Source organism: Ambystoma mexicanum, chromosome 5p, assembly GCF_040938575.1.
Source record: "Ambystoma mexicanum isolate Mex_15411 chromosome 5p, UKY_AmexF1_1, whole genome shotgun sequence".
NCBI classification, from domain to species: domain Eukaryota; kingdom Metazoa; phylum Chordata; class Amphibia; order Caudata; family Ambystomatidae; genus Ambystoma; species Ambystoma mexicanum.
In genome coordinates, this window is record NC_090930.1 from 444,844,497 (window position 1) to 444,857,686 (window position 13,190).

The 13,190-nt window shown below is 48.8% G+C and overlaps 1 protein-coding gene across 5 annotated transcripts in view; it reads right to left on the reverse strand.

The window, feature by feature from the left end:
• Positions 1 to 13,190, reverse strand: part of DOCK11 (dedicator of cytokinesis 11) — a 1,707,663-nt gene that overhangs the window by 884,524 nt on the left and 809,949 nt on the right. For all 5 annotated transcript variants that reach the window (XM_069612850.1, XM_069612848.1, XM_069612847.1 and 2 more), the window contains one exon: positions 915 to 986. In XM_069612850.1, coding sequence (XP_069468951.1) covers positions 915 to 986 — 72 coding nt within the window. The remainder of the gene's footprint in view (positions 1 to 914; positions 987 to 13,190) is intronic.

Sequence of the window (13,190 nt, forward strand, 5' to 3'; positions counted from 1 at the left end):
TTTTGTGGTGAGAAGACAGACACCCTTGTCAGGTTGCCCACATCATTGTGTGGGCGGGCCTCCGTTGAGGCCCAAAGGACATGACGTCCCGGACGTGACGTCAGGGGAAGGGGGAGGGACGGGGAAGGTTTCGGCAGTATCGCTGATGTATTTAATAAAGACGGTTTCAGCATACCCCGGCTCCCGCGTATTATTACGGCGCAGGCAAGGGCCTACCCGGAGGACGCTTCAGGGAGAAGCAGAGCCCCAACACTGGCGACGAGCGGGCACGGACTCCCGCTGGCGCTGTGCCGAGGTCTGCGGTCGAGCAGTACAGCGCGTCGGCGCGTCTCGGGCACGGCAGGTAACTTCTGCGCAGCCCCGCCTCCCGCGTGACAAGGGCCCGGGAACAGCACACGGGTACCCCGCACTCACCTCTCTGCCACACGAGGGAGTGCATGCACGCCCAGTCAGCCCGGCGAACGGGGGATAGCGCGCGGAGGAGTCCATCCTCTCGCTCCATGTCGTGGAACACGACCCCCCCTCCCAAGAGCGGTGTGAGGCCGCGCGGGCTCTGAGAACCAAGGCTGCACCAAAATAAAGGGGTGAGTGAAGGAAGAAGGTCCCCCACACACAGCAGGAGCGCTGCTAGAGCGGACACCACAGCAAAGAAGCAGACGCTGCTCTGCCCAAGCCCAGTCACAAGCGCCATAATCACCCAAGGGCACACGGGCTCACCACAGCACCGCAACCATGTCGGACACGGCGAGCACGCCAGCATCCTCCTCGGGAGGGGCGGGATTGGCGGCAACGGCATCTGGAAATGCTGATACAGCGCAAGATAACAACCAACAGGCACACCAGGAGGAACAACCCTCAGAACCTTACCAGACAAAGTATACAGTACATAGTAAAAGGGGGGTGCTCAAGCATACCTTAATCTTGTTCTCTTCCAGTAAATACAGGGCCATAGACTTTGCGAGAGCTTCGAAGAAAAACCAGGAATACTAGAAGAAAAAAAAACACGAAATGCTTTATATTTAACTTCATGGTGAAACAAACATCTACATTGCTAATTGTGACAGAAAAAGTCAATTGTACAAATACATTTCATAGCCTGCTTCATTGCTCAAAAATCCGGAGGCAGTTTAACAGGAGAACAACACATGACAGAAAGATGGCCCAACACCAGAGCAGGAGACCGTTGGATCACTGGTGCTGGTTTAGGTGTTTTGGAAGGACCGCAATGGTAGAATTAGTGCCCATTCATGTTGATCCTTTGGGAGGGGTCCCCCTGCCACCACAACACTCTGCATTGGGTGTGGGCTTTCCCAATGGGTTCACAGGCCACTGCCTCGTCCACCTTCACTGATGCCCAATCTACCTCTACTACTTTGACAGGATTGAAAAACAAGCAGGGGTGATGGCGTAGGCCCAAAACTAAGGCTGGCCCTTTCCTGTTCTAAATCTAGACAGTGGGCGCAAGACGTGTGCATGTACGAAGGGTTGTTGCAAGCACTGGGTTAACTAAGCTGATGCCGGGTGATGACGAGCAGAGGTTTCTTTGCTCTGCTGTCTTAAAAAAAAAAAAGAGAGAAGGTGCAAGATAAACATAAGTAGAATCAGGAAACCCTGTGAAAAGTAGGTGGCAACCTTCTGCAAACCACTGAGATTAAATTAGTCGGATTGCCTCAGCCCCACTGCATGTGTTGGTAGTAGCAAAGCAGCTTCCTTCTGGCATCTGGTTCGCAGGCTGCAAAGCCAGGGTCTCTAAGGGATGTGAATCAGAGATTAAGGAAGGTGAAAACTCAGGGATCCCGGGGAATAATCCATGACACTACGCTGCCAATGTACTCACTCCTGGCAAGTCTGAGGTACCAGCTTTCTATTCGACCTTCTGGAGGCCTTGGCAGCAGAGGCCAGCAATGACACACACCACAATGGAACTGGGGTTGGTAGGGATCACCACAGAGGTGCAGCCACAGTGATCGGACAACGCCGTGTTCTTGCGCTCTCAGAACGGGAATGAGGGAGCTGGCTTTGTAGCGTGTTTGTTTGTACACTGTTCATTAGGGTGAAAAGGCTTATAGATATATGTGTAAACAAGCAATGCTGGACTTGAACACAAACGTGAGTTGCATTATTCTAATACCTTTAAATAAACAGCTGGGTGAATAATTTCAAAGGGACCATCAATATCTAGAACAAAACTGTCTACTTGTTTCACAAGGTGCATACTGTGTCTACATGCAAAAAAGGGACCATTGCTTTCGGTGCTAACTTTGCAACCTTGTGACGCTGGGCCTTCTTTTTTTCAGACAATTCTTATTTAAACAACTGTGGGACAGGAGACAAGTACAAGCAATGTATGTCTTTAGATCCAGGTCACATAAGAAGATGGTCATTTTCCACTTGTCTTTCACAAGAATATAACTCAACACCCCACTCTAGACCCCCCCCCCCTTGTCACCCTCCCCGCTCCAACCATTCCCCCATCTTTTCATGGAACAATCCCTTTAGGCCTTTACAATAGCGAGAAGTGTCTAAGAAGCGGAGGCTTCGCAACAACAGGCGGAGAGCACTCTGCATAGTCCATGAACGGCTTCCGTGTGGCCACGTATTTTACATATCTCCCTTCACATAAGGCTTAGATCTTTTCCAACACCAGGATGTCCCAACACTTCACCCACCACATATGAAGTATCGGACCCTACAGACTCCTCCAATGCCGGGCAATAGTCGCTCTAGCTGCCAGCGAAAAAGACCTATCAGAGACGCTATTTGTCCCAACAATGTAAAAACTCCATGCTTCATGTCCCCCAACACCACCAAAGGCTCCATCCGAAATTGTACGCCTGTAATCTCTTTAATCTTGTCCAAAATCTCCTTCCAAAAACAGTTTTCCTACATGCCCACAGCATATGGACAGAGATCCTTCGACATTGCAACCCTGCCAGCAATTGGGGTAATAGGCAGCATTCATGCGGGGGAACCTTTGTGGGGTGAGATACCACCCATACATAGACTTTATAAGCACTGTCCCTGTCAGTGGCACAGCAGGAAGACTCGTACATCTGAGCCTAAATGCACAACCACGCATTATCCTCAAATGATATTCCCAGGTCCTCCTCCCATTTACTCGTATATGGCAGATGGGGTACTCCCTCCTGCATATCCAGTAGCTTGTATAGCTTTGAGACTTTTGCCTTGCTAAACCCCGCCTGAAGAGTGAGTTCCAGTGGGCTTAAGGGCCTAGATCCCTCTCTTTTGATTGGTGGCTCAGATGCTCAGTGGCGCAACAATGCATAGCGGAAGCGCTACGGTTCAGTTCAAGAGAATGTCTGCTTACATTCCGTAAAGGATAGTGGGCTACCGTCCCTATAGAGTTGCTGCAAGTTTTTTGCCCCCCGCCCCTAGACCGCTACCCAGGGTTCAAATCTCTCCCTCTCACATCCTGGCTGAAAAGCGGGGTTATTCCAGCCTGTACCCACTGGAATGCTCCACCTAAGCAGCACACGCTTTAGGTAGTAAAGTGTGTGTTGAGTGGAAGTCAGCAGGGAAGCCCCCCCCCATATCCCCAAGCCATCCCAGACCCAATATATGGAAGCTTTGCTACTTCAATCCCTGAAAAAGCTTCCTCTATAACGCTCTACTTCGGCGCAGAACCGTTCCCGAACCAAGCCATTGCATGGAGATCTGCGCAGCCATGTAATATCTAAAGACATCCGGGACCCCAGGCATCCCTCTCAGAGGTTTTATAAGAATCTTTCTAGTGACCCTTGCCCTCCTGTTACCCCAGATGAATTGGAAAACCTTATTCTGCAGGTTGCAGAACTCAGTATTGGGAATTCTAACCGGCAGCGCCAGGCAGAAATACAAAAGACTGGGAACCAAATTCATCTTTACCCTCCCGAACCAGGAGATCTCCTGTTCACTCCATCCAGCCAGATCCGCCGTCAGGTCCTTAAAGATGGAGGGGAAATAGAGCCAGGCCTCATTAACCACTAGGTGTGCTACGTGTCTGCTGAAGTACCATGGAACAGCAGGAGCTTGTTGTGTTGTGTGATGGCTTACAGTGCACTTGCACTCCGAAGGAGCTATTCTGCTCCTGCAGGCTACTACGCTCTAGTGGACTGCACCCTAGCCCAGAACTGCCTACTATCAGGTGAACTGGGTAGACCTCTGGTGGAGCTTGTTAGTTTTAGGAGATGGCCATGACCCTGCAGCATGTGAGCAGGCTTGCAAGGCAGAGAGGGAATGCAGGTCCACCAATGGCCATATTGTCTGCAAACATCCCCACCTGACCCCAAGCCCTGTGCCTGTTTTCCCCATTCCTCTCTCTTCCACCACTCAAACCCTGAAAGAGGAGGACCAGCAGCAAGGACTACTGTGGCCAAAGGCAGAGAGAACATGTTAACTCTGATTGCGTGTCTGCGTAGTTCAACACTCCTGCTGCACACCCCACCGCCCCAAACGGTGCATGTTAATAGGTAAGAGGTGCTTGGAGAGAGCCATGTAGCAGTAGAGGGCTGGTCACCACGGTAGCTAGTAGGTTGCATAGGAGCTAGCACCCATGCTTTCAAGAAGGAATCTGGCCTTAGCTATGTCTTCACATCGACTCCAACCTCTCCCTCTCCCACCACATCTCCCTCACCGCCCGCTCTTGCCGCTTCCACCTCTATAACATTTGTAAAGTCCATCCCTTCCTACAACAGTTATTGGGGAAACAAAAACAAGTGTAAAATAAGACGTGAAATGTTACTTCAAGTAGCCCCTTATGAGCAGCTACAATTATAAATACAAGAACTGTATACTTCTTATCATACTAATGTTATCTGATACTTGTTTCATTGTTGCCAATGCTTGTTATGTAATTTTTGTCCTCATGTAAAGCGCTTTGGATTTAAGCGCTATATAAATCCTAATAAAATACAAAAATACAAATGTACCCATTATTGATGGAGGTTCACGATCCGCCTACCCATGGTTCACAAGTGTAGGATACACGTGCATTCACTCTACCCATTTGTGAGGGAAGCTCGCACTTGCATTCAGTGCCTGTTTGTGAAAAAGCATACACTGACCTGGTTCATGCGCTACACATTCTCTTTTTGAAGTAAACTTACACTGTCACAGTCTGTGTGCAGCACCTGTTCCTGAGAAATAAAACAACAACACAAACAGGAGGCTCTTCTAACCATGCTGAGCCTCCTCTGTTTGTGTCGTCGTTTTATTTCAAAACTTGCCTAGTATGGTATGTGTGTGTGAGCGAGAGAGAAAGAGAGAGAGAGAGGAGTGTATCATTTAAATGTTACCATTTTATTAAAACGTTTAAAACATTGCAGTGAAAGGCGAGTTTGCTCGTGCAGCTTGAGATAGGCTGGTCATGCATGTGAAGAGACTAGGGACACATTTAGTGTAGGGATTGTTGAGGGTACAACAAAATGGCCTTTCGCCTGGGGTGACAAAAATCCTTGTACTGGCCCTGAGGGCCTGCCACTCCTGGGGAGGACATGGGAACTGCTTGATTTCGGGTGGGTGACATACACCAGCCCTCTTTCCTGCTCTCCAACAGTGGCCCTCATTACAACACCCGCGGTAACCAATGGCGCTATTAGCACCATGGTTGCTGCCGGTATTGTAACGAGTCCGCCATGGTGCAATGGAGAATTACCACCCCATTCCAAGGTTGGCAGGGCGGTAATTCCCCATGCATCATTGGCCCTTCGCCATACCCATTTTTGCCCCATAGGGCTCAATGGGAATGGGGAAGACGGTAATTACGGTACCGCAAGTTGCGGTACCGTAATTACCTTAAAGGTCCCTTTGCGGATCCCTACTTTAACGGCTGGTCCAGACCAGCCGTTAAAGTCGGGAGCCGCAAAGGGACCTCGTAATTAGGCGCTAAGGGGTTAACGGCGCTGCAGCCTTTTACGGCGCTGTTAACCCCTTAGCGCAACGGTCGTAATGAGGCCCAGTGACAGCGATGGAGCACTAGCATGGCAGTAACATTAACTTCATCTACTGGAATGATATTCTAGGACTCCACCTCAAGGGCTATCGACAGGACAGAGGGAGCCGTCCATTGGCTCAGAGAGAGGTTGACTGCTCCTGATAGATGGCCATAACCCACCTGATAAACCCCTGACTGAAACCAAACTGCTATAACAAGGGGGGTTGTCCTGCCCTCTATCCATCACGGGGGTGCGCAGGGTAAGTTCAGTGCACACTGGTTTTAGACCCTTACGGGTAGCCTGGTAATTTGGGCAACCGTAGAGAGAACCAGCATTCTTGCTGCTGTCAACCGATGTCTCCGATACACTGTTTATGTACAAAATTCCAATTCTTTTATACACAAAGTTGCAGCTTTTTATTAATTAGCTGATGCTTATTTTCTTTGTACACAGCATTTTAGGAGACTTTTTTTTATATATATATGGCAGTCTGTAATGTCCATTGTGAAATACAAAAACATGATTAAACAATCACTGTGACATCGATATAAAAGTGCATGGCATGGTAAGACAAGTATTCATGCGTACATTTTGAACTGGCAATTTTTTTGTAAGAAAAGCTGTTCCATGCCAATGGATATAGAAAACACAGAATGAAAATGCAAAAAGGAGGAGGAGACGTTGGGAATCAGTCTCCTATGCCCGGCTGTTGTCTGACCTCATATTTGCACCAGAACCCGCCTATGTTACCCCCAATCCACCCTTCAAAGGCTTCATGGGCGTCCAATACAATTATCGCCACTTTCAATAGGTTCAGTATCCACCTCATATTGTGTCATGTGTACTACGCCCCATGATATACCCTGTCTTATCACCGTCCACAATCTTAGGGAGAAACTCCATCAGACGGCGAGCCAGAACCTTAGAGAATAATTTGGAGTCCAGATTGTTAAGAGTGATGCAGCGTTAAGAGTCACAAAACATCGGGTCCTTCCCTGGCTTGGGGATCAGAACTGTAGTGGAGATACCCATAGAGGGAGCAGTCCTACGCGTGAGCAAGAATGAGTTGAAGAGATCACCAGGGGGGAAACCAAAAGCAAGCAGAACTTTTTATAGAAGGGAGCCGTGATCCCATCCGGGCTAATAGCCCCGGTTTTCAGTGAATTAATAGCCCATTCCACTTTGCCCGGTAGGATTTGGCTCTCCAGGGCCTCATGCTCGGCTTCGGACCATTTTTCGGCAGGCCTGCACTTTCCAGATATGCAACCTGAGCTTCAACTGGGCCAGCCTCCTCCCGGCGGAACACCTCTCGAAAGTGGCCCTCAAATAATCCCACTTTGTCAGCTTCCCCACGCCTCACTGTATCCTGAGTATCCCGCAGGATCAAGACCATATTACGATGCTGAAGCTTTCTCAATTTAGCAACCAATAGCCTCTTGGCCCTATTCACATTAGCATAATAACATTGTTTGCTATTCAGCAGTGTTTGGGCTGTCCTTTCTTCCAGGTGTTCTTTCAGGGTCTTTTTCGTGCAATACGCAAAGTTCGTAGGGCTGTGCCTGACCAAACTCTTTTGTGCTCCTGCTCAGCCTTTCCCACCTCCCCCACCAGGCGTATATGGATTATGTGCCACTCCCTGGTGTAAGCTGCTGTTTTATTAATTCCCCCGAACCACAGCCTTCATGGCGTCCCATACGATCTCCAGGGGCGGACCGAAGGTGCTATTTTCCTGGAAATAGTTACCTTCCCTATCTTCCGACACAGCGCCGTGTGCCGCAGCACTGGGTCATATAATTTCCATGGACGCTTGGCCCTTTCTTGCCTGCCCATTATTGCCAGGGTGAGCGACACTGGATCATGGTCTGAGAGCATCCTTATGCCTATTTCCACCCCACGCACACAGAGATACAGCTCACTCGGCAGCAACAAGAGATCAAAGCTGGAGACACCCCCATGAACTTGCAAATAAAATGAGTAAGTCCTTATCCTAACCATAGGCTAGTCTTCAGGTGTCCACGTGCCCAAATTCACGGATTAATGATGCAAAGGATATTGCGTGCTTGAAGTCTATCCTTTTAGCAGGCAGAGATTTGTCCAACAGAGGATTGGGCACCAGGTTACAATCACCCCCATCAAAATGTGTCCCCCAAAGGGAAGCACGTGCAGAAGAAAACCCTGCAAAAAGCTGTCCGGCCCACCATTAGGAGCATAAAAAGAGGCCAGCATGAGCATTAATTCCCAAAACAGATGCTTAACGCACACAAACCTCCCCTGTGGATCCCGTAGGAATTGTATCCGAACCTTGGACAGTGCACCCAGCAATGGGGCAACACCCCGCTTCTTCTTGTCCCCAGAGGCAAAACATGGTCTCAGGAGTGTCTTTGCCTGCAACCGTCTCTCATCCTGCGCAAGCAGGTGAGTTTCCTATAAGAAAACAATGGACATGAACATATCTACTAACCTCCACGGAACGGACTTCCTCTTCACCGGAGAGTTTAATCACCTCATGTCCTGTACCACGTACCCAGTCTAACACAGTCATCACCCTCCAGGTCCACAATGCCCTCAGACATGATTTACACCCAATGTATCATGTCCCCATCCTATCATCCCACACCTGTATGAACTTCCATATTCAGTGTGTGTTTAACAACAGTCCCACAGTAAACCTTTACAATTTAACACCGCCCAAACCTTCCCCAAACCCACCATCCAAACAGTGAACATTACTTAACCAAAGGTGCAAATCTGCCACCCCAGTACTAGTGTGGGAGTCCGACTTCGAAGGCACCCCCCTTCAGAGAATCCAGCCCACAAATGTAGCCCCCGTCAAGAGCCCCAAACAACCCGTAGAAACAGACACAGCTCACAACCCAGTTGTGCAGGCCACCCAGCTATTCAGGTCTTCCGAACCGGACCCTTAATCTTCCTGCCTCTGCCCACCTTCATCCATTTCTGTGAAATCTCCTTTCCGGGCCCCAGATTCTGCCCCACCACCTCCTCAACCCCACCAACCATCTCCCCACTCTTTAGCAATCCATCCTGTCAGCATCCAAACTGCCCACCGCCTCCCTTGATATGAGAAGTGGAGCGCACTGGGGAATCCCCATCTGTAGGTCACCTCCTTACTGCAAAGCCATTCAATCAGAGGACTGGCACCCTTCGCTTCGCCAGAGTGGCAGAGGCTAGACAAACTGCGAAAGGTGATGGTCGGCAAAGCTCTAGCTGTGGACATTATGCGGTCCTTCAACTTGAACGAGAGATGACATCCGGAGATCTTTCCTGGGGTGAGGAATTGCGGGACCTCGTTCAATGTGTCCTGTCTAGCTCCATGGCTGAGCCATCAGGGAGGGCCACGATGAAGCGGAAGAGGTCTGTCACAAAGTCAGGGAGCTCGTCATCGCACACCTCTGCAGATATACCTCGAATTCCGGAAATGGATCGTGAAGGAACGATTCTCCCTGTTTTCCTGCTTGTCACCTCCAGTGCCTCTAATCTGTTAGAGAATTCACCCACATTGGAGGTCTGCTCACACAGCGTGTCCTCCACTTCCGAGACCCTCGGATCCAGCTCCAAAACAAGTTTGTCTAAAGCCAGGATCTTGTGAGAGAGCTTCTCTGTGATTTTGTGGATTTCTTTCCGGATTTCCACTAAAAGCGCTTGTAAATCCACCTTGGAGAACATCTGCGTGAGCAGGGTAAGAAGCGGATCAGCCCCCTGGAACTAGGACGTCACCACCTCGCTGCATCTGTTTTTGGTGGTTGGCTGCAGCATTGCAGTAATGTCCCCCTGTCTTTCCAGCTTAGTTGTTTCAGCCGTTGTGTGATCCGGAGCCGAAGAAGCCGGAGAGAAACACTGTAGAAGAACAGCCAACCCCCACAGCAGCACAGGCCCTCGTGCCTCAGGACCCCCAGCCCGAGGGCTCACACCAATGCTGGGCTGCGAATTAGCACTGTGTACCTCAGAAGGTACCATCAACCACAGCGCTCATGAAGTGCAAAGGCTGATCTACACACAGATCCCAGCACAGCACAGAAGCTACCGGTCATTCAACATGCAGCTTTTCCATATAACACTGTATCCTCACAGAGCCTCCAGGAGCTGCAATGGAGCGAGTTGTTACAGATACAGCAGCTGCCAGAGGCAAAAGTTATTATAAAGGCAGGATTCCTATCAGATGTGCGCAAGATGCAGGCAGAGGAAAACCTTTGTTGGAATTGCTCCATAGAGTTAAGGCTTTAAGTGAAATCCTTTTCACATAGAACGGAGACATTGTGCCAGGATCCCAGTCTCATAAGAGGCAGAAACTGCAGCAGCACTGGGCAGCTATCAGTAAGGTAGACAGCACCAATACCATCAGAGGGGGCAGTGGTGTGACACTACAAGGCTCCCAGGTCCAAGCACCTTCACCGCTGCAACAGCAGCTCGGGTTCCCCAGCTGGTGGGGGGCTCTCAATGCCACAGGCTCTGCGGCATCCCCGCAGGCGAGGCGACTCCCTGCAGAGGTTTGTAGCTACAGGGAGGTGCTGGGGGGCTCCGATACACCCATCCGCGAGGACAGCACTCCGCACTCCCCAGCTTCCGCTGTCACGGGCTCCAGCTCACTTCCCCTGCTGGCTATCACACACAGAGGCTAGCAACCTGAGGCTCCTACAAATGCGGTCCCAGCCATAGCCGTAGTTCGGAGCCTGGCTGGGATTGCGCCCTGCAGCCTTACACCAGGGCAGAGACATGGGTCACCATATTGCTGCATGATGGGCCTTTCACCATCAAGCCTGCTCTTCGGGTTTCCAGGACCAACGAGGATTGGAGAAACACCCAACTGCAGCCACAGTTTATAAGAGAGTCAGACCTCCATTATGTTGCTGAAATGGCCCACCAGGAGAGGGGCACAGTGCACTTGGTGCCCTTACGTCATCAGAGGCACTTAGGAGGCCATCTTGACGATGATGTGCTTAGCCTGCATCTTTGTATTTTACATTTTTTCTTCAATATACTGCTCGACCACCACTATTTCTAAACCCCTTTTTTATCACGTCTGTAGCAACAAATATACGAATGTTAAACAGAGAAAGGGATGTGACTTACCACCTCTTCAGAAACGTGACCATAACATGCTGACTAAACAAATTCAGGCAGTCCTGTTCCTTTAAGTCTCTTTCTCAGGCCGGCAAGAATCCATTACAGCAGTTTTAGGATAGTATTGGGGGAACTCACGGGCAACGCATTTGTCTTGGAAGAAAGACAAGGCAGCACAACACAGGTTCCAATCGAATCCCGCACTTAGAAACCAATCTCTGGTATTAACCGCGTTATAAAAGAACAATTATGATTATAACCTTTCTTGCTAAACCTGCACAGAAGGGCCTTAGTACATGCACCCATACGGCTTTTCCTTAGCACCCTTCAATTGAGTGCAAGCGTGACCACTTCACAAGACTGCCTCCAATGATGTTGGTTATTTGTTTGTGCGGTTCCATTCGCTGTGGATGCACCTCTGAGCAAACACGTGGGTCTGATACCGTTTTTTAACATGTTTTTCTTTTCAGGAGTGTAACAGTCATCATGCAGGTAGCAGAAATGTACTGGTTAATCCAGATCGAGTTCTACCCCAGCCTCAGCCATGATGTGTTTTTTTGCACCGAGCAAGATCACATATGTGAGAGATGACAAAGGAAACTCTCCCACTACACGCCCTGCAGTACATACAATAGGATGGAATTCTTAAAAACGGTAGAGCTTTGTTGGAAATCCCCCAAATCTCCAAACTATCAGTAAGAACCTTTGTTACAGAGTGCCTGTGGGTGTTCTTATTGCCATTACCCTTTAAATGTAGACATTTGATTGACTCTTTTCCATCCAGCTTATAGGTTGTGTGCTCCCAAGGTAGCTTGCCCATGGGCTTCTGATGCCTCAGCCACTGGGTCGGTGTGCTCCCCCCTTGCACTCTACTTGTAATAGCCTGCTGCTCTGTTGTCATTCTTCCTGTCCTTTGAATCAGTGCTGATCCACTTGGCAACCTCTAATTCCGCTGGTTGTTCCATCACTAGGCAGTTTTTGGTCTTGGGCTGATTTCTCGAACTAATTGTTGATTGTGTTCCAACTACTATTCATCCCACCTTATGCCCTATCATATGCCTTGATTTTGGCAATGGTTTTTGAAAAAATCTGGGGGTTCAAAAATATTGGGTATGGCCGTGCTTTCCTTGTTTCCAGGCACAAATCCATCTCTTGTTTTTTGGAGACATCAGGTTTCTTTTTATAACCTTACAGGGAGTAATTGTTCTCGTTTATCCGAGGGAACATATCTTTTGTTAAGTCCAGACATTTCTCTGCAATATCTGATTCTGTGTCCTTTGTTCTCTTAGATACAGAACCGCTTTATACAGTTCTTTAATCTTCACCTCAGGTCTTAGGAGTTGCAAGAGAATTTCCCTCTGGATGGTATTGCTTTCATAATGTGAAGCATTTTTCTTTTCTGTCACTCTGTGCCCCTTGCTGTTGCTAGGGTATATGTCTGTGTCACCACTCCTGGATATCGTTGCTAAATTCTCCATTGTCTGGGCTTTCTTGGCTGTCTAAACCATTTAATCGTATTGCTCTGTACATGGGATCTTTATATGCTTGTCGTTACTGGCAATCCCCTGAAGGCCCTGTGGGGCATCGGCCCATTCTCCTTCTCACTCAATTTGCTTATCTACTATAAGGAATTCGATGTGTCGAGAGATGCAGTCCTATTAGCCAGGAGAATATCCAATCTTAGTGTAAAGCTTGACCCACATGCCAGATCCTCAATTAAAGGGATTTCTATATGGTTTGGTCTAACATTGCGTCTGAGTTGATACTATATGGCCTCATTTAATGACACACAGCCCCAGGTGGTTTCATCACAAAGCCTCTGATCATGGTCTTCCAGGGTGTTTTGCCCCTAATAGATAAAACCAGAACCTTGCAACGTGCCAGGAACTGCAAATGTGAAACTGGATTTCACAATGCCGAAAGTGACATTGGAATTCTCAAGGAAACAGGATGTTTACCCCTCCTTTCAGATACATCCTTGGAACTCACAGAGAAATATGGATGCTTTTCCTCAGTCACATATTTGGAAAGCATTGATTGGTTATGAACTGTCCTAGAAAAGTGGCAACCATTTTGAAAGCAGAGTTGGTTCTTGGCCACCACCTCCACTATGCAGTGTGGAGAATCAGAATAAGGACGTGGACACTGTAAAGACATTTCTACTGTGTTGTTTATTTA